Raw genomic sequence first — 21573 nt, forward strand, 5'->3', positions numbered from 1 at the left:
TGGTTTTGTGTTTTAAAAAAAAAAAAAAAAAGATATTATAGAAAAATTTTTTTAAAGCAATTTTTTTTTTTTTTTTTTTTTTTTTTTTTTTTTTGCAAATAGCCCGGCTATAACAGTTTTAGATCGCCCTGTACCAGTTCTCACAGCATCAGCTGCTATTTATGAGAAAGTTTCTTCACAAACATTTTATTGGATTATATTTAAAATTTGTTGTCTATCAAGTTTCAAAAAATTTTCTGTAAAAAGTGACTTTTATCTATTTAAAAACTGATGTCATACATCAGCAGCCTGATGAAAGCATAATGTTCTAATCTGTGATGCCTGTACATCTGTTTCTCCATTTTTTACAACTTAGCTGAATTACTGCACACTTTATTTTATCAGATCTTTTAACTTTCTGTGTCCATAAAATGACTCAATGAGACCACACAAATGCAATTTTCTTTTTTTGTTTCTGTTTGCTGTTAAAAGTAATCCAGAGCTGTTTATAGTATTTAGATTATGTAAGTGTTGGAAATAATGTCTGAGTTTAACTTAATTATGCTTTGAACTTTCTGCAATTGGTTTTCACTTAATTTGCCTTAATTTGGTGGTTAAGGCACAATTTCGCAGTGTGCAGAATGGGTTGCTATAAAGGCAGCTACGAGGGTATGAATTTACTTTGGTGGCCTAAACAATAGCTTAATTAAGTAGGGGTAAAAAAAAAAAAGTTTCCAAAAAATGGTTAATCCCCAATTTTCACAAATATGAGTCTAAACTAAGAGTCACAGTAAATGTGTGGGAACAAGGTTTACAACTAAACGGAAAATGTCCATGCAGCGTTTTAAGGTTTTAAAAACTATTCAAATTTAGCCTGATGTAAATGATAATGAGCCCTTATATTGTTTACTGTCACTCCAAGAAATATTATAATGTGCTGGTTGGCATCATCTCATTAGGCAGAGTCTCAGTCTTATTTTAGAAAAGACACATTTTGCCCAGTGGCCACTAGAGTATTATGCTTTAGAACATAAGAACAATTATCTTTAAATGATAAATATGGACTTACTGAGTAGTTTGACCTTATACTGTACCATATACTCACTCAGTACTTACCTGAGCTCCTCTTGTATGAGTTACCAGGTTCATGTGGTGTGACATGAAGACATCAGAGGTGCCTTAAAACAAGCCTTTCACTTGTCTACATTATTGAAAATGTCTTGTTTTATTGCTGACATTACTCCATAGATCCTATGTGGAGTTTGGATATCATTACTGGTCAATCAAACACAGTGAAACTGTGAGGTCGCATAGTGAGAATGTCAAGAAAGGTGATAAGAAGTCAGCATCAGCAGACCGTACAATGTTCCTCCTGGTAAATCTTATTCTTTGCCATCTTGGTTTTCTGACATCATAGCGTCACAGTAGCCAAATTCTTACTGGTGTTTTACAGAGTTGGCAACACACCTGCATTTCATTAGTCTGTACCATTAGAAGATATGTCACAAAGAAGCAGGAATAAGGTTACTAATCAATTTTACACTAATCTACTCAATTAAAAATGTTATGTTAAACGGTCAAAAGGTTGCTTTAAATAGAATACAAAAGAGAAAACCCTCCATTTGGTTGTACTCAGTGATGCAATCAGTGACATCATACTCCAATTTAAACAGGAAATGCTGGGCCGGTTCCGCCCATACACCTGTTCTGGCTGCAGCATCTAAAGTGGTGAGTGCAAAAGAAACAGACAGAAGTAATGTACCAGAAATTTACCTTGCAACAGAAGAAACACGTTAGCTTTAAAAACAAATATTTCAATGTAAACTGCAACATAATTCTATCACAAACAAACAAGGATTTTAAGAGAAGCAATGTTTAAACTAAAGCATTATGGCCAAATATAGAAATATTAAGTAAATCAGATAGATGTTTAAGGGACCTGTAGTACATGTGTCAGATATGGACAGTTGTCATGTCTTGCTGGGAACTAAAATCCTGGTCCAGGAATGGCTTAACAAAAGAACTGTGACAGTCGTAGCTCTTGTTCTGCATGTGTCTGTGTGTGGTGGCTCTTAAAACAATGACTGGAAGTCTCCTAAACCCCTTTGCTTCATGAAGACTAGGATTTTCCTTAGTTTTCATTGCTTGTGCACCTTTTTCTACTACAATTTTACCTTCCTGTTGACTTTTTATTTATATGCATGAATCCAGCACTGTGTGTACCTCCAGCATCTTTGCTAATGACTTTTTAATGCTTGTCTTCCTGTTTATGACTGATTTACAACTATCAGTCAAGTTATCCCCATTATTGTACACTCTGTGATCTTCAAATGTAACAGAAATAAATGCTTGAAATATATCAGTCTGTGTGAAATATTGTGTCTGAGTTTCACTTTTTTCAGTTGAATTGCTGAGGTAGATAAAATGTTACGTACATTTTCAACACTTTTCATTTTAAGACAGACATTGTACATTAGGACTGAACAGTGATTACTACTGTTGCCTAAAAGGAAAAAGATCCTGGAGTTAAGTCTCGACTGGAGTCTTTCTGTGTGAATCTTACATGGTTTGTTTGTACATTTGGGGTTTTGTCCCTTCGTGCTCTATGTTTCACTGCTTCAGTCTGCTGCTGACCTGTCCAGAGTTTATCCCGGTGTGATTCCGAACAGAATCAAACATAGACTTTCTATCTGAAAGCTTTGAATGAATTTGATTTTTCTCTCAATAAATAAATGCCAGAGCTATGCTTCAGCCCACACAGATCATTATCATTGCCCAATGTCAATCATACACTCTAAGCAAAAATACACAAAATGCATCCCATTTATTTTTTTCTTATCGCTGTTGACAACTCCTTGCTGGCTAAAAATTTTCACTTCGCCTTTAGATCGTTTTTTCATCCTGATTCTTTCAGTGAGAAAGACATTTTGACTGAGGTTGGTCCAATGGGTTTTAAAGCCATCCACTCACTGATTTATCTGTTTGTGAGCTACTATGCCTAACCATCTGGAGAATGTCAAATTTGGAGGAAGCATCTTGTGCACAGGGATAGCTTAATATTGAATCATCACTCAAATCCCAGCAGTTTTTCACATAAAGCTGTAAAACCTGTGCTGTTTCATTGACTCTCTGGGTGGCTTTGTGGCTCTTAAACCTTGCATATAAGTAGAGTAAGTGCAGAAGACAAATAGTTGTTTCAGACTCTAAAGCTAGGTCTCTGTTTTTCTTGAAGACTGACATCTTCACCTCAGTAACATCCCTGAAGAGAACGAGATAATGAGCAGTTTCGGAAACACAGACCTTCTGCATGTTGATTGACTTGTAGCACCACCAGACTAAAATAGCCGGTCATCCTCATGGTTTTTGCTTGTATGTTCTTGCCCTTGGAGAAAATTAAAACAAAAAACAGTGATTGCCCAAAATCCTGTTCTTCTCTCACTATGCAAATTCAAACATTTTGAAGTCGGCTAAGCAAGACTGAGCCTGAGATTGACAGTGCGAGTTGTGCATGATTGACTCTGGCAGTGCAGGGATTTTACTAATCTACACCCACATCTAAAGGTTCATTCATGGTCATGAATTCAATACTTTCAAGACTTCAAAAGGAGAGTCAAAATGGAGCTCTTTAGCATTTAAAGAGCCCAAAACAAAGCAGAAAGGCTGCCAGCCTCTCGCTGCAGAGCTATAATTCACCAATTACACAAAACTCTGGTCGTGTTTTTCACGCAGAATGTAATTTTTTCTTTAATTGGTGGAGTTTATGTTGAGAATTTGGAGACTTAGATCAGTATTTGACATGTTTTAATAAAAGCAAAAGAGTAATAAAATGTCAGATTCACAGTCATGGAGCAAAATCAGTTTAGCTTTATACTCTTAAGATATTGTTTTATGTCGATTGACAAGGAAGATAAGATGATAAATGCTCAGCTACAGTTGATAAGCAAATAAGAAAAAAAAAAGTCTTAACATCTTTTTAAATTTAAATGCTCAATTTAGCTTTCATTGCATATAAAAGCAGCACAACTATTGCAGTGAAACTACTGCATCAAAATATTATCAGTATTTCAAATATTTTAAAGTATAACATTGTACTCTGATAAAATCAAACAATATTCTTCTCATTATTCTGATTATTTTTATTATTTTTTTCAATTTACATATGTCAGTGACTTTACACATATAAAGGAGCCCTTTTTTGTTTTTTTTTAAATACAATTACTGCATTAGTGTATGATGAAATGGAAGAATGTGCAGAAGTCTCCACTTTTTCCTTGAATAGCAAAATTCTGTGATTTGCTATCATCTGTAACTAAAAAAATTGAGTTTCTTACAAAATGTTAAGAGTGATGCTTAGGAGCTAAATATTCCTTAGACTCAGCAAGACACAGGATGCTGAGGCACCAATATACTACTTAATAGAGATGATTTTAAGATCTGGAACAATGATTTGGGTTTCTCATCTCTCAGAATATAGTTGTGGACAGTTGTGGACAGTTGTCAAGGTAACCACTGTTTGAGTGTTGTCAAGCAGTTGATGGACGAAGGCATTTCATAAAAAAATTGGAACCACATATACTGTACATCAGTAGAAAATGTCATATAACTGAACCTTGAAGTACATCACAGATAATTTCTACACTAATTATTGCGCCAAATTATTGTTTAATTTGAAAACCTGACTTTGTCAACTCTATCAATGATGAGAAGAAATTTCCCAGCTATGACTCTTACCCATTTCAGACAAGAATAGTAACTAAGGTATTGGTCAGCAGTTATGTACCTGTGAAGTTTCTAAAGTGGATTTCTGAAGTGTATATGAATAATGTTTAACCCTGTTAATTAAAACAAATCACTAAAAAGTTATCCTTTACAGTTTTTAATATTTTATTGTTGGACTTGTCTGATGTGCCTGTGCCTGCCAACAAAAAGAGTAACAAAAGCTTGAATGATGATGTCCACCTCTTAAGACGCCCAATAAGTGAGTCTGAGCTAATAATTTCTGCAGTAATAAGTAGTCATCTAACTATAGTCACAAACAGGCCAAAGCCTGGGAGGAGAGGACAGATTTGCCCTTTCCAGGCTGCCCATCAGTTATATTTTTTACATAATTACAGCTGTAGATCCTATGGGTGTGACAGAAGACTTGCATCACTATCCATAAGTCTCTGTGTGCCCATGCTCATTGCAACAACTTTCTCACAAATCCTGTGAAAACTTTACTCCATTTATTTGTTTAGTTTTAAAAAGTGAAGGTTAATTTTTAAAGACGCAGAAGCTGATTGCTTGATGTCAGATGTTTTACAATGCACAGTTTAAAAACAGAATGCTGTTTCAACTTTTGACCAGCAGATGGTACTTTATGAAACAAGAAGCTGCCTCTGTGTTTTGTGACTACCTTCCAACCCTCGTTCCCTCCTGCCTGTATAACAGTAAATATTAACTGAAGGTTATAGTCTAGGGGACTATAAAATTGTTGACATCAGCCTTTAGCAGTATCCAGCATGTTGTAATGGTCTCTCTCGGTTCTCTTAGCTGCTGGTTGCACACAAGATTACGTAGCTCTCGATGAAACTTGAACTCAAATGCCTTTGTCATATAAACACATATATAGTTTAAGGAATGAGGTTGTTGGGGAATTAGTTAATTGCAGGAGCACCTATGTGTTTCCAGAACTGTTAGTTTTCACATTTGTGCTCTGTTTGAAGTTTTGTCTTTGCAATAAACCCAGTTGTTTGGCTCCCTGAACATGCAGAAGGATGGCCTGCCATGAAGGAATGCTACAGTTGATAGGCAGCATCACTCACATAACCTATAGATCCCATTACATAACTGAGTGCCCCACAGTCCATTATCAGAATTGCTGATAACCAGATAGGACGACAGTTGGCAAAGTCTCTGAGACAAGATGGAAAGTTCCTCCTGCAGGAAGCGACAGAGCAAAAACAGGGCACCCTGAAAGTGTTTTGACTGTAAACCCTGGCTGCGAGGGGGGCAGCCACACATCTTTGTGATTAGGTAAACCTCAGAAGCCTTTCATGTAAGCAATCTGTAAAACCTCAGCTGGTACATCCTGTGAGGCATTCAGCTCAATCAAAGGCTATGCCCTGCTCAGCCTCTTATTAAACACACTTGATCAAGATTTACTGCCAGCAGCCTTGCAGGAAAGATAACAAAGATGCCATACAGTGTCAGCAAGACAAGTTCTTAGCTGTCGCAGAGCGATGAATTGCTTTTGGTTTACACAAGAGAGTTCTTGGGAGTGTTTGGCGAATTTGGAAAATTTTCCCAGCTAAAGTGAACATGTTGCTCTGAAATATTTTCCAACATCTGCCGCCCATCAGGATGTCTGCTTTCTGAGCCACTGCTGCATTCCTGAGCCGCTCCCTCTACCTGGGTCTGAAAAGAAACCCTTTACTGTCGTTGCCCCTGAGCTGTACTGTGTGTGCGCCAGTTCAAACCCCAGCAGTGGTACAAACATCAAACCTGGGGAGAAATAAAAACACCTCTGTGCGATTTGTTGTTGTATTCTTTAATCATTAAGTTTATATTATGCAGTTTTCATGGATATTGGAGGCCATAAAATGATAAAGAACACTGCTCCAGTGTGAGGTTATGTCTAGTGCTGTGGTAGTAGATAAGCACATAGCAATCCCATTTTCTCCCCATCTTTAGTTTTCTCCTCGTTTTGCCCTCATGATAGTTTTTGCTAATGCCTGCTGATCTGAAACCTGAAAGGAATGGGTGACATTTCCTGCTAGCTTTGACAAACAGTAATTTAAAGAAAATTTCTATAATCAATGTATATTGTAAAGAGATGTTTTTCCTCCTTCAATAAATAAATATGTACAAGTAGCAGGTTACTTCCTGTAACTTCAGATTGATCAAGGGGCAACAAGCCCAAATGTGGATGAGGACAGTTAAACCAAAATATAGTTAAGATTTTTCTACATCTCTCATGAAAATACTTTACAGCAGGAGGAAGTAAACTGATATGCAATGGTCACGTGGATGGGTATAGACTAGCAGCACGTGGGTACCAAATCGGGGTACCAATAGATGAATGAGTGAACTGACCCAAAGCCAAAAGGGAGACTTGAGCCTTGTCTGCTGTTTACAACTGTTTAGCAGACCCCTGCAGTTTAAGAGCTTCTAAAGACCAATGAAGCTAACTCATGTCTAAAGGCAGCTACTAATGAATTGGGTCAATTTGGTAGCACTACGCTGCTATGTGTGAGAAGAAAAAAAAACATGGAATGCATTCATTAGATACAGGCTATTGTACACAATTATAGTCTTTGTCCATGTTGCATGGTGTCTAATCCCAGCACATTGAGAGCAGCACTTAAGATTCTTGGCATACTACTGCACTCATTGCTACCCATGGACTTAATCTCCCTCTGAACCCTTCTCAGAATCAGTCAAGTGAATGGCTTGGGCAGATCAAGTGAAAGCAAGCTAGCTCTCTGCAGAATGGCATTCCAAAGCACAGAAAGTCAGTGGAGGGAGACTCTGAGGTTTGGCTATATAAAGACACAGTGACCCTGCTCATTGTCTGCCTGAGAATCCTTACAGAATGACATAACTTGAGAAGTTCCTCTTTGGATATCCTCCCCCACTTCTGCACCCGCGAGCATTGTGGTTTTGTTTTTTGAAGGGGTGGCGTGGAAGGTTTGTACCATCCTACAGCAAACTTTCAACAAACCAAAGGAGGCATGTGTAATATTTCATAAATAAATCAGTTTTATTGTTGCATATAAAATTAAATCATTTTACAAATTTATTCCAGTATTACACCTAATATCCAAATAAAGTAGCTACATTTATTAGATAAATAATATTAATAACAATAATAAAAACATTCATCCTTTGACATGTTTCGCTTTGTCTTTTTTCATGAAGGGACATCAATAGCTGCCACAAAACATGAACAATAATGCCCACGTCAGGAAGGAATGAAACTACACGCCTGTTAGACAAGTCGCCAAGTTACATTTCGTTGTCTTGTTCTTTAAGATATACCATGGTATGCTAATTGAAATTGCGCATGTGCATATCAACATATACACACACAAGTCTACAGACTGGGTCATGTTGGAGAAAGGATCAAAATATACACAGTGAATTGATATCAGCAACTAGTGTAAATGTACAATTAGTAATTACAACCTGCTCCATGACGAAGCTACTTTCAAAGCTCCAATAATATGAAGCAATTCATGTTAAGAATGCTGATGTAGTCACAGCAAACAGTGCACTTCATTAAGTCCTCATGATGTAAGTCCACAATTCCTTGGGAATCTAGTTACAACAAGAAGATGGTGGCTGATGGTCTGCCTTCACCCCTGCAGTCATCTAGACTGCCATTGGCTGCCAATGATGCAGCTGATCTATTTCTCACTGAAGGGTTTGGATCCTCTTCACCAATCAGTCTCTGAATTTGTGGATGTCATTGAAGAGGCGGTAGAAAGGGTAGGAGGCTTCATTAGCATGTGGACAGTTGTAAGTGCACTTGCAGGACTCGATCATCATGACGTTCTTGTGGAAGGTCTCGCCGTCCTCACAGCGGAACTTGACGCGGATGGTTCTGGTGTCGTGAGGACTGCAGCAGCGACCATCCACGCAGGCCCCGCAGTATCTGGGCCGGTACTTCTTCAAGCTGGAACAACCAGCATAGTTGAACTTCACTGGCTGGCTGGACTTCTTGGTTCTGCTGCACTTCTTTCCTTTCTGCAGAGGGAAGAGAACAAAATAGATGGAGATCAGTTGTGTGCGCAGAACCAGCAGTAAGATCTTTTTCTGTTTCATGCACATTTCTATATCATTCAGCTGTAGTCGGCTCAAGCTTACCTTCAGACTGGAGTAAGGTGACTGAGTGCATGGGCGCACTTCACAGATCCGTGACTCTTTGACCAGCTTGCACTCGCTGTTGTTGTTGGTGACTCTGGTGGAGATGCCGGTTCCACAGCTCTTGGAGCAATGCGACCAAGGTGTGGTTTGGACAATGCACTTTTGACTGTCAAACCTGTGGACTTCAGGCTCTGCTCTGAATGCTGAGAACAAAAGAAGTGAACCAAATTAGCAAATCATTATATGCTTCAAATGTTAAGCTAGAACCAACAACTGTTCAGAAAAGATAGACTGAAATATTTCTTACCAGGTAGGGACTTGAGTCCTCCTTTGAAAATTTCAATGAGCTCATTCTTCTTGGTGAGGTCTCTCTCCAGCTCTTCACTCAGCATGTCTTTGCCAAAGATCTTTTCTAAGATGTCTGTCTCCTTGCCATCATCGCACACCCACTCTTCACAGCACTGGCCAGCAACTTTCACCAGCCTGGGATTGGCACAGCCCAGGTTGGGCAGGGAGAGCTCTTGTGGACAAAGCGGGACGCATCCCACTGCTCCATCAATGCATGTGCATTGATGTTTACAGTTGGGCTGGAAGCTCTCTCCATTCTGGTAGATCCTGCTGTTGTACTCACAGGGTCTGCCCTCTGATTTGGCTGTAAGAGGGGAAAAAAACAGAAATAAAGGAATGTTATTCTTTCCTGCTCTTCTCAAAGATGTCTGCTAAAGCCGTCACATGGCTGCCAGATAAGGATCAGTTCAACTGAGAAATTATTCAGGCTGCCTGAGGAGTCTCCCTCCTCAGTGGGCTTTGAGGTTTAGACTACTTGCATTCCATAGTGTTGAAATCACCAAGCTCCTACTCCTCTCTTTTACAGAGAGGGGAAAACAGACTGCAGGCTAATTCAAAGAGAAAGTGTAGTCTGAATACATACCACGACAGATGCCTCGAGTTGTAGCAGCAGCAAAACTGGCCCCAAAGTTACACTCCAGCCCTTTGGTGTGATCACAGGGCTCGGTCAGACTGCAGTCCTCATTCAGCTGCCTGGCGCAGACCTTGCAGCACCCGCAGCCGTCCAGGACCACACTCACGCCGGGCGCGCATTTGGGCATCTCCGAGGGACAGTCACACATGGAGGGGCAAGAGGAGGATGAGGAGAGGACCTGTGCGGTTGACAGAAAAAAAAAAAAATCTTGATTTAGACTTTAAATCTTGACCTCAAATCCAAAGGAAAGAACAAGATGTTCTTTTCTCAAACATAATAACTGAACAGTATCTGTTAAAATGAAAATAACGAATAAAAACTCACCACGTGAAGGCTCACGAGGAAGAAAAAAGTAGAGATGGTAGACATCAGCATCTTGGACAAATTTCCTTTGCGCGTAAAGAAGAATCCTTGTGAAAAGTCTGCGCCCGGTAGTATTCCCTGTCTTGGTCGTTTGTCTCTCTTGTTTGCTGGGAGTCTTTGTAGAGTTAGAGGCTCGTTTAGAGCAGATGAGGCTCTCAGTAAAGCAGTTGCTGTCTGCTGAAGTCTGGCCACCTCCGCGCTTATATCGGTTCCCGGGAAGCTGACGTCGTCCCCGCTGAAAGTCGGCCAAACTATGCCAGGAATGTTTCTCGGCGCATTTTCCATCCAAGACCTAAGCTCCACCCTGTCTATACCTTTCTCTTTTTTTCTTGTTCAGATAGATTCCCCCTCCTCTTGGATCCCATCTGAATACTATTTTCCATATTTTCTCAACTTGTTTATCTTCTCTTTCATTTTCTTCCTCTTTTTGCTTTTGACGTCTATCAACTCGGCACTTTTCTTCTCAAACAGATGACCTAAGGTACTTCCGAGCATGTACCCTGTGAAACTTTGATATTTTTATTTAGTTCTCTAAATTAAGAAAAAAAAAAAACACGACGTTATGAAATAATATACACAAGTGCCACTCAAATCTAAACAAATCTGCAGCTGGGTGAAAAAAAGTGTTAGTTTCACTTTAATTTGGCCACTATTGGAGATTAATCCCGTGGTATGGCTTATGCAGATCGAATCCGTTCATCTTTATCAGATGTTGCAAACCATGTCTAAAGTGAAAAGGGTGTTTTTCTCTGTGTTAGTGTTAAAGGTGTAGGCAGAAATACGTTTAACAGCGTCTATTTCTGGCTCTCCGGTGCTTTTATTCAGAGAAGTCTAAGCGTTTCCAGATGCGCACCAAGAGCTCAGACGTAACAATATTGCCATATTTGGTATGGCAGTAGCCTACATTATTAACATATTTCTCCCTCTTTGGCCGGCATTCCTGACAGCTAAATGCTGGTAAAATATGTTCCCCACGCAGGGGGATTCTTTTTTTTTTTTTTTTTGCCCTCATTCCTTGGTTCTCCTGACTTTTCACACAAACTGTCCACTTTTTGCTGGGTGGGGAAGAAATCTGGTCCTTTTGTGTGTCCATATCTTTCCACATGATGTTGGTGGTGAGGAGTACAGAAAAATACTGCCTACCTTTTACCTCGGGGGTTTCAGTAAGACCCTGCTACATGAAACGATTCCGATTTATTGATAGTTTTGAACCAGATGGGGAAGTTGTGCGTAAAGACGCAACAATTTGATGCTTTAAACAGCTGCTAGACTCCCAAAATGTTTATAAAGAATATAAACTCTTACCATTTCTATCTTGATATAGTCTTTTATATTTGTTTTAAATTACTTCAAATGCCGCTCCGACCAAGACGGCTGATGAACCTCACTGGTGAGTTTGGATTTGGTTTTTTGTTTGTTAGATTTATTTTTTTTTTTTAATACTCTGTTCAATATTTGGCACTGATCTTTTTTCAAAAAGAATTCATCAAAAGGAAATATTATTCAATACTATCTTGACTTGTTAAAATAAAGTATTGAAACCTTCCCCCCTCTGCGCAGAATGTCTTCGGCTGGATTTTCGTTTCCTTTCACTTTTCATACTTCCAGATGAGGACACTAGATGGTGATGTGACGGGATGAGTTTGGAGGATGATGTGTTTTTTATTTTAGGTCTCGCAGGGCATATCTTCGTGGTTCCACTGTAAACCCTCTGCTGATGTCTGTTTGCACTCAATGAACAGCCTTATGAGTGAGCGAGTGTGTGAGTGTGTGTGTGTGTGTGTGTGTGTACGCAGTCCGTTAGGGCAGGGGGTGTGTCTTTTGGAGCACATGTGTGCTGTCCTGGAATGTAACGCAGTTGTTATGCAAAGTATTTCACAGCACTTTGCAAAAGTAGATACTCCTGATATATATATATATATATATATATATATATATATATATATATATATATATATATATATATATATATATATATATATATATAGTCCAAGTCCAAGTTGGACCAGCAAAGTATTTCATAATTGTGAAGTGAGAGGCGAATTTCAAACAGGGTGTCTTTCTGAATCAACTTATGTTGAGGTTGTTTGGTCTTTCCTACAACTTTGACCTGCTTCTTCATGTGACAAAATAGGAAAACATTTTAAGAGGCGTGAATGAGTTTATGTTTGTGCTTCTGGCCCTTTGTTAATGTGACAGGAAACAGTGTTTTCATTGTACGTCAAAGGAAAAATAACATTCAGGAAACATCCCAGAAGGCCAACGTGTGTTTCTTTGTCCCACTTGCAAAATAGTTTCCATTCAGGCTTTTTGAGAACCTTCATAACTTATACATTACACCATAGAGACCATCTTTACATATTTCTAAATGTTCTTCAATGTGCCTACCCCTGCAGTTTCTCTGTCTCCAAAGGAGACATTTAAGAAAATTCACTCTTCATCCCAATCCAAGATGTTGCATGACTCCTTGTATCTCAGTGTAATGGAAACCTGTTGTCACATCCCATAGTTCAGAAGACAGCAGTTCTCATAATCAATGCTGAGGAAGTCTGTGGCCAGCAGCCCGCTGGTCTCTACGTTCAGAGAAACAGAACAGGACGGTGTCACTTGTTTGGACAATAGATTCCACTGTGGCGTTTTCAGGATTAAATATCATAAGCAGAATACTTTGTGCATGAGCAACACTTCCTTTCAGTGTCAGGACATGGAACAGCCGGAAGTCCAAAAAATTATGGTCGGCTCTCTTAAGAATGGCTGCCAGAGTGAATCCAACAATCAAAGCAGAGTCAAGCACTGAAGAAACGCAGATCTTTAAACACTGACAGAAGGCAGAAGTTAATGTGTACAGAGCATTTTTACCGAATCTGTTTATGATACAGTTTCACAGGAAAGGATTAAGATGTAATCCAAGACGATCCCTGTTGATATCTTATTTTTACAGGGGCCACAAAAACTGATTACTTCAACAATAAATACCAGTAACAAATGAAAGACTATTTACAAAAACATATTACACAATACATGTGTTACCTTGTCATATGGCTGTGTGGCACTGAGATGACAGAGAGCAGATAATGAGCTTTATTACAAAAGCATAACATACCCTGACTGACTGCCAAAATAATCAGTGAAAAATAGGCATAAAAATCTCCGAGAAGTGAAAAGAATGGGTATTTCCCCAGAAAGTGGAGTAAAGAGTGCGATGTCTGCAGGTCAGATCAGATGCATATCCTGTCAGAGCAATCTGGGTTTCTTTTTATCATTTTACAGCTGATTGTACAGGCAGTAACCAAATATAAACTCCCAGAGATAGCTGCTCATGCACAGCTTTAATCATGCCTGCGGGTCAGGTCAGTTTTCTCTGCTTATTAATTATGGCAACATTTTTGTCTTATAGCTCTAATATCAGTCACATGATTGGAAAACCAGGAATCATTAAGGCTTCCTGGTTCCTGGTGCAACCCTGCCTACCTCAGGAACACTCTTTGTGGGATGACAAAGGATGTCTGGTCCCTAACAAAAGGCAGGTGTGGGAATAAGTGAAGTAGAAAGTTTTGTGCTTCTCAAAGAAATAGAATTAGATTTTTAAAAAGCTGACAGAAAATATAAATTACAGGAGCAAATAAAACCAAAACAGCTTAATAAAACATTGAATCATAATACCGTCTAGCGTATATTATTTATGTTTTCTTCTTTTATCACGTTGGTGGAGTTTAAAGCAGCAAAAATTCACTTTTCCCACCATTTCTTACTATATGCTTTGCCAAATTGTTGACATTTTAAAAAATTAAATTCTTACGCATTCCTAATGTGACAGGTCCAAATTTTCTGCTTAGATGTACAAAAGAAAATGAAATCATGTTTGGGTGTGTTTAAGTTACTGTACCCTCCTGACATATGGTACTGCTAAAATGTTCCCTGTCACAAAATAAGCAAATTTTAAATGTTGCTTCACTCAAACCACCATCACTACTGTAATTCTTTTAAAAAAATGTGCCAGATGAGGTTTGCAGCATTGAACAATCCTGTTCAGTCTTTAGTGACAGGTTTGCTTCAGTGTGGAAAGCACATATTGCCCCACTGTGAGGAATGTGTGCTGTCAGCTGTGATGCTAAATACTAAAATTCAGCATCATAGTGATGCTTTCCATTTGTCAAGAACTCGAGCAGATTGGCCCCTAACATTAACAAATCCACACCTTGTAAGTAAGCCACCACCTTGCAAAATAATTCATATCCCTTCAACTTTTTTGCATTTCTCAGCTGAAAAAACAACAAAAAAATTAAAACGTTTACAATTGTTGTGTCAATCAAAGAGGGAAACTCAAATTTTTGTTCTTTGCATTTTATCTTAAGGCACTGATAAATCAGAACCTCTAATTCACCTGATTTTATTCTTGACAGCTTTTGGTGGCAGAACAACTTTAATAGTAACAAGACTTTAAACGTGTTTTCATAAAGTAGGACGGATGTTAATTGGATATTGATTTATTTCCCAGTTGCTCTGGCGCAATCATTGAAAATGATTGATTTGTGTTGTGTTACTTGTATGTCAAAACTGGATTGGAGTTTGATGAAAATTTAGACAGAATAACGTTTTTCTGTCTAATAACATCTTAGATGTTATTAAGATGTTTAATAACATCTTAAAGCTCGTCTGTCTTCTGGAAAGTAATAAACGATGCAAAGGATTTAAAATGAACACACCCTCCATCAGCCCTCCATCCTCTGTTATGGAGGAATAAAAGTATAAGAAAACTCACTTCTGTTCAAAGGGGGGGAAAAACTTAAGCATTATCCATTCAGAACCAAGAATGATGGAAAAGAAGGGGGGGCTGAGCAGGGGGCAGGTGCTGGTATTGGGAACAGGGTGGGCAGTGTTTGGCGATCCTGGCTGGAGTGGAAAATGGAATGTGGGGCTCCTCAGAATGTGCTGGAATGTTTAGCGCAGTTGAGGATAATTGAGTGAATCTGGAACAAGAAAAGACAAACCGAGATCTTGCGGTGGAAAAAAAGTGTTTCTGGGACGTCTGAACAAAACATTCCATCCATTCAGACGGCTTCGCCAGGCCCAGAACCTTCCTTAGATGGCACTGTAGGGAATAGCCGCCCCCACCCGCCCGCCATTCCTCCCATACTTGCCCTACACTTCACACAAGCAGAAAGCCCCTTTTGATATTCTTTGCCCTTGAAGTTTGTGTGTGTTTTTTGCTTGAAGTCTGCCAAGAGCAAAGCTTTTAAACATTGGGTTGAAGAATGGCGCTGTGCTCTTATCTTCTTGCTTTTGAAAAGCATTTTATTGAACATGGCTGGAATAATGAAAATCAGTGCTGCAGAAATCAAGTAAGAATACTTTTGTTTTTCTAGCACTTGCACTTCTTGTTTTATGTTGATATGCATGTGGATGTTGTCATTCATTTTTTAAAGATAAATGTAACTTTTATATTAACAACTTCATTAAGGTGAACCTCCACCTTAATGAGGTTCACCTCATTAAGGTTATTGTAGTTGTTATACTTTATGTAGGTATTGTTCAGGAGTTGAAATAGCTTGATCCATCTTCCCATCAACTCTGACCAAGTTCAGCCAAACTACTGAACAAAAGAATCTCCACAGCATGATGCTGCCACCACCTGATTTCAAACTGAGAATGGTGTCTTAAAGGGTGGTGTCCAGTGTTTCTAGGCCTAAACGTGTCATTTTGGCTCTAGTTGCTGTAGACAAGACCTCTTATTAAAATGGGACTTATTGTGGCTTGTTTCCAACAATTCCTTTGATGCCAAATAGTCGTCCTAATAAGAGATCTGACCACCTGAGCGGAGCATTTCAGCAGCTCCTGCAGTGACCATTGGCCTCTAGGTGGCTTCTCCAAATAATGTTCTCCTTGCTAGTCCATTTATCTGGTCGGTTTTCAGTTGTCCTATACTTTTTACATTTTTGTATGATGGATGGATGGTGAGATAATAAAAGCTTGGGAAATTGTTTTATGACCTAATGCTTCTTGACAACTTTACCCCAGACCTGTTTGAGATTTTTCTTGGTCTTGATGTCACTGTGTGTTCTCTGATTTTCCCCAACACCTCTAAGGCCCTCATTGAAAAGTTCTACTTTTTTTCCCCACATTATTAAGACTATCAGAGTAAAGCACAATAAATACACATGAATCCACATTTTTATAGATTTTTTATTGATTGTTTCTACTTTACAAATATGTGTAACATTGCACAGTAATTTACACTGAAGTGATTAAGATGACAAAATAAAACAAAAAGCTTGTTTCTGATAAGGAACAAATAAACCTCATGGCTGATATGTTTGTTTCTTATCAGAAACAAACTTTAGGCATCTCTCAGAAGATAACTAAACAATGTAAAAAGACAATAAGGATTTAAAAAATGTCATTAAAAACAAGGGGAGAGTTTGATTTTTTATTTTTTGGGATCTTTTTTTTAATCCTTCTGGATAATCAACAGAAAAATCCTTAATTGTGTTGCAGCAATTAAAGGACCAGGACCAGGATTTTGTATGTTTCTTTTTAGTATGTTGACCACAAGTCCAAAAATCTTTAAGGCTTGAGGCCTCTGTGTCATCACCCTAATCTTTAACTCTCTCCAGAGAATCTGAGTTCGATTCAAATCAGGACTTTGGCCGTGGCAATCTAAATAATCCTGAAACGTCAGTCAGAAGAAACAAGTTGATGTATTTAAAAGATTACAAATCCTGGTATAAAGATATTTGGGCTAAGTTACAGCTCTGCTTCTTTGTTCATTTCCAAGAGTTACTGTTTGACTACCTGGTAAAGCTTGGTTAACGTTGCATATTTTCTTTTTGCAAATAATTAAAACAAAAGTAATTATTCATTTCACAAACTACTTCATTTTTGTAAATATGTTAACAGTAAGACACTGGTTGTGGGTAATACCACACACTGACACAGGGACAATTTGGAAAAAGAAAAAGAAAAAAAGAAAGGCTTTTTACTCCAGCAGTCCTTTGATTTGAAGGCTCTGCTGTGCTGAGACAGTGTGAAACTGATTAATCCATCAGCTTTGTGTGTTTCTGTCACTTGTTGGCCTGATCGCCTCTGAGGGCTGACAGCCTCGTAGCGCTACACGTGATGATCGGCGCGCGTCACCGAAAGCTGTCGCTCGCCCAGAGACTGGAGCTCGGCTGACTGACACTGTGTGTTGCAGGCTGTTGTAAATAAAGAATAAAAACCCAACAAACTGACAGAAAATAAGCAAGACAGGCAGCATTGCGTCAACAGGGTGGCATTTTTTTTTCTTATTCATTCGCTGAATTGTCTCTTAGGGTGGGTTTTTTTCCAATCCTTTCCCCCCAGATTTGTGCGTGCCAAGAAAGAGAGAGAAAAAGAGGAAAGCGAAAACATGGCTGGTTTGATGGCAGGTTTTGGTCACTACACCCATGCGGTTGTCCGGGGAATCCCCGCGTCCCTGGCCAAAGAGGCGCTCAGGACCAGCCAGGCGGAGGTGGACCTGACAAGGGCGCGGACGGAACACGAGGCGTACGTCGAGGTGTTGCGGACGAGGCTCGGGCTGGGGGTGGTGGAGCTGCCCGCGGACGAGTCGCTCCCGGACTGCGTGTTCGTGGAGGACGCGGCAGTGGTGTGCGGCGAGACGGCGCTCATCACCAGACCCGGGGCGGAGAGCAGGAGGAGAGAGGTAAGGGATGTGTCAGTATGATTCAACATGCCCAAAATAATACAATTAAAAAAAAAAAAAAAAGTTTGATATGGGCTTGGATGGGTTTGCTTAATCCCTCCTCTCCTTGTTGCCAGTTGGGATGCAATTAATATGTTTCAGGGATGCACAGGAAGCTGAATGATGCACTGACAAAACATCCAGGTGACCAACATTAGAGCAGATTACTCAACACATAAAGCGCCCATGTGTGATGATGATGACATAGTTAAATATGAACTAAACCCTTTATCTCTATACAGTGTGCAAATCTGTGCACAACATCCTCAGTTATAGATATAAAACAACGATAAATAACCAGTATGTGCAGTCTGTTAATATGAGGGTGTATTGATAACTTTGCAAGACAACATCCATATCAAACAGTCATATAAAATTTTGTATTGGGTGTTAATGTATTTTTTTATGTATATTTTATTTCTAATTGATTGCAAGTTCACAGTGTTTGCTTTCTTTTATTGTAGATACTTTGCATTTCAAGGCATCCAGTGCAGTGTTGCCTCATAACTTACAAAATTTGACCTAAGTTGGAACACACAGCTTTGAGCGAAACACAGCGTCTCCGGAAAAATGTAAAAAAAAAAAAAAAAAAAAAATGAAATGACTGGAAAACAAAGGAAACAAATAAATACATTGTGTGACTGCACATGGTTGCCTAGTGAGGGGAAGCTGCAGTGTGGGGTATTCATGTGTGAGTGTTTGCCAATGAGGGGAATGGTAGGACAGATTCTGTGAAAGCTCCCTGTCATTCCACATCAGAGACACTTTGCTTGGCTCACTGGTGATAATGGTCCTCCAGCCTCACTGACGGCACAGATATTGATCAGAAAGCTCAGTGCAGCCACCCTCAGCCCCGCCGCGTTTCACATATGACGCACATGATGCCAGTTTGGTTTGCACTGCATATGAATGTACACTGTCAACACTCATAATAATATGTGCATGCTTTTTGTGCACTGGCTTGGTTACTTACCGTTATTGCAGTAGGCAGGAAGCATAGCAAGCCAGGGGCATATATAATGGCAGAACACATGCTTGTGCAAATCACAAGTGCAATTTAGCAAAATTAATATTTTACACTTATTTCTGCACACATGGTGTTTTAAATATCACTGGGAGATAAAACAAAGTTAGCTGCTTAATGTGCTGGTATGGTTGCAAATGAATTTTTGCATTAAAGTGAACATGAAGGCTTTTAGCCTGGAATTGAGATTATGCATTTCGGTGATCAATGATAGGTTATGCTTTCATATAAAGTGTTTGGCGGCCATTTAAAGCACATGCATGTTTGCTTTGCAGCGATGCATCCAAGCTCTGTCAGGATTACCCTTAACCATTTGTGATGGGTTTTAACATTTCAGTTGCTCACGACTTTAACTCCACCGTATTCCAAGGCTTGTCTCCATTTCTTGCTGTGGCCAGTTCCCAGTTTAGATAAGCAGTGCAGTGTTTAGGACTGCCTGTACTTGTTCTTCACATGGGATTAGGACACAGCTGTGTCTGAACATGTGCAGACACATTGCTTGGAGTCGGTACGTTACAAGGTTTCATGAAAAACAGACTTTTTTTTTATTAATCATTGTCAACAGCTTGGCTTTGTGTTCTTCAAATGAAATTATGAACTTTGCCCAGATCCTGCAAAGAGATAAATTATCTCCTTGCTTTGATCTTGAGAGCAGACGTTATTTGTGGGACTATTGACATAGGAACCAAGGTGTTTGTCTAAGTAAAAAAAATGCATTGAGTTGTTTTGGGACTTTTCAACCCCCAAAATCAGCTTAATGTATTTTCATCTAACTACATCCCAAAGTCACTTCAAAGGAACTTAATGACTTACTTGATGTATTAAGATATTTCCTCCCTCTGTTCTTGGAATTGCAAGACCATCAATTCCTTAATAGAGCTGATAAATTATAGATTTTTTATGATGTGCCATTAAATAAAGGTGTAGAGCCACAGCATGTTCTCAGGCGTTGGAGCAACGATCATCTTGAATGCATGTTGAAAATAAAATCTGCCATGACTTGCTTTTTCTGTACCTTTTAGGGTAGAAATTATTGTCTTGATTTGAATAATGTTTAGTTATTGTGACAAAAAATGTGTCTGGAAAATAATGAAAGATATTGGGTGCGTATCCAACATGGTCATATTCACCTAATAAAACAGTTTGAAGCTGAATTTGACGTGCCTGTATGTCAGGGTTAAGGCAGGATAAGAGACAGAAGTTAACCTGAGGCTGGTACAGCCCTGAGTATCCCACTGAGGGAAACTCAAGGCCTTTGTAAAAAAGATCAATGATGAGCTGTAAAACTGAGCTTCTTTCAAAGCCAACATGTAAACCACTAGAGCAGGCATGTTCAGCAATGATATGTGCTCATATTATCAACGCCTGCATGAGGAAACTACCAACTGATTACGCAAGAGTACAAGATCCACTCTGCACTTTCCATCTAGTCTTTTGTTCGGGTCTTTAACTACTTTTTCTTCAGAGGTTTAACAGTATTAGGTTATTTTTAATATGCAAGAAGATGCCCCAGTCCTTCCTGTACAGTGTACAGTGGTTGATTTGTCAATATCCGAAGGGGGTTGCTTATGTCCCAAGATGTTCACATTCATAAAATAGGCCTTGTCACCATAATGAATTTTGCTAGAAATTGTCCCAGAAATGATTACGATAAAGGATGATACTGTTGTTTTGAGACAATTTTCAAACAATATAATGTTAATGGCTTTTTAATGCAGGAACACATTAACAAAGATCTGTAAACTTTAAATTCCAGTCAATATTTAACTCTGGAACTGGAAAATTATTTTAAAATGTCCAAAATAAATAAACAAAGCAACAGAAACATCAAATATGATGAATTATAAACAAAATTGTCTGAAACAAAGAGGTAGTTGAGAGCAGCGCACTAGACTGAAGACTTTTGTCCTGCAGCTCTGGAAAAAGAGAAAAATGATAAATCATGCAAATGGAAATTATTGAGGTCATTTTAATTTATCAGGTGATTCATTAATTCCTTGATTACTGCGACAGACTTATTCACAAAATGCTAACAGCCCAGCTGCTTTAGGTGAATCAGCAGAAATATATGTAGTCAGAATGATTACTTAAAACAATGTAAGTAAATGTAAAGCTTTGCTTGAACCAACAGCGGTATTTGTTTTGCTATGGACTATAATATGTCACACTATGTTAACTCTATTTCATAAAATATCAGCAGTAACATCTGTTGTGCTACAGAAGAAACAAGACTTCATGTTTGGATTTTTTATTTGTTTTTGCTGCAACTGCATCATGACAGACAGACCCAACAGAGATACGAGTCCAACAGCAAAAGTACTGAAAGTTTAGGATGTTAGTCAACTTGATAAATGCAAGAGGGAGAGATGGCTGAGGAACAGTAGACAGCAGTGGACACTCAGGGTTTAAAAAGTGGACAATAATCAGATGTCTGTCAGTGGCAGTGGCTTTTACAGAACATTTCTGATACTGATTGATGTTGGTTGTTGGTCTTTGGTTATGAGAGTGCTCAATAAAGCAGTCAGTATTTTTGTCACCCTGACGACCTCGGCGTACGATCACAACCAGATCATTTATTCATTTCTTTTTAGACGGCTGATAACCACACGATGTGAACCCGGCATTAGCTGCAGCCTCCAAGCCATTTATTTCTGACCC

The 21573-nt window shown here is 39.0% G+C and overlaps 2 protein-coding genes across 2 annotated transcripts; one reads left to right on the top strand and one right to left on the bottom strand.

Annotated features, from left to right (window-relative positions):
• Positions 1-7696: 7696 nt before the first annotated feature.
• Positions 7697-10471, bottom strand: ccn1 (cellular communication network factor 1). Its single transcript, XM_015056805.1, has 5 exons — positions 10133-10471; positions 9758-9986; positions 9134-9478; positions 8827-9029; positions 7697-8706 (listed from the first exon to the last, which is right to left on the bottom strand). Exons 1-5 carry the CDS (start codon positions 10454-10456, stop codon positions 8404-8406), a joined length of 1404 nt encoding a protein of 467 aa, XP_014912291.1. The 5' UTR covers positions 10457-10471; the 3' UTR covers positions 7697-8403.
• An 819-nt stretch (positions 10472-11290) lies between these two features.
• Positions 11291-20684, top strand: LOC106962400 (N(G),N(G)-dimethylarginine dimethylaminohydrolase 1). The gene is made up of 2 exons (XM_015056806.1): positions 11291-11561; positions 17513-20684. The coding sequence occupies exon 2, from the start codon at positions 17559-17561 to the stop codon at positions 17871-17873; it is 315 nt and encodes a 104-aa protein (XP_014912292.1). The 5' UTR covers positions 11291-11561; positions 17513-17558; the 3' UTR covers positions 17874-20684.
• The last annotated feature ends 889 nt before the right edge of the window (positions 20685-21573 follow it).

This window comes from Poecilia latipinna, unplaced genomic scaffold (genome assembly GCF_001443285.1).
Source record: "Poecilia latipinna isolate Pla-1442-1.1 unplaced genomic scaffold, P_latipinna-1.0 Scaffold1409, whole genome shotgun sequence".
Lineage (NCBI taxonomy): Eukaryota > Metazoa > Chordata > Actinopteri > Cyprinodontiformes > Poeciliidae > Poecilia > Poecilia latipinna.

What these genes read in the sequence shown, in the direction of transcription:
- LOC106962400 (XM_015056806.1), top strand. Translation starts at nt 17,559, where the DNA reads ATGGCTGGTTTGATGGCAGGTTTTGGTCACTACACCCATGCGGTTGTC.
- ccn1 (XM_015056805.1), bottom strand. Translation starts at nt 10,456, where the DNA reads ATGGAAAATGCGCCGAGAAACATTCCTGGCATAGTTTGGCCGACTTTC. An exon ending in AGGACTCAAGTCCCTACCTG is followed by an intron (nt 9,030 to 9,133) that starts GTAAGAAATATT and finishes TTTTGTTCTCAG; the next exon opens with CATTCAGAGCAGAGCCTGAA. An exon ending in CACCTTACTCCAGTCTGAAG is followed by an intron (nt 8,707 to 8,826) that starts GTAAGCTTGAGC and finishes TTCCCTCTGCAG; the next exon opens with AAAGGAAAGAAGTGCAGCAG.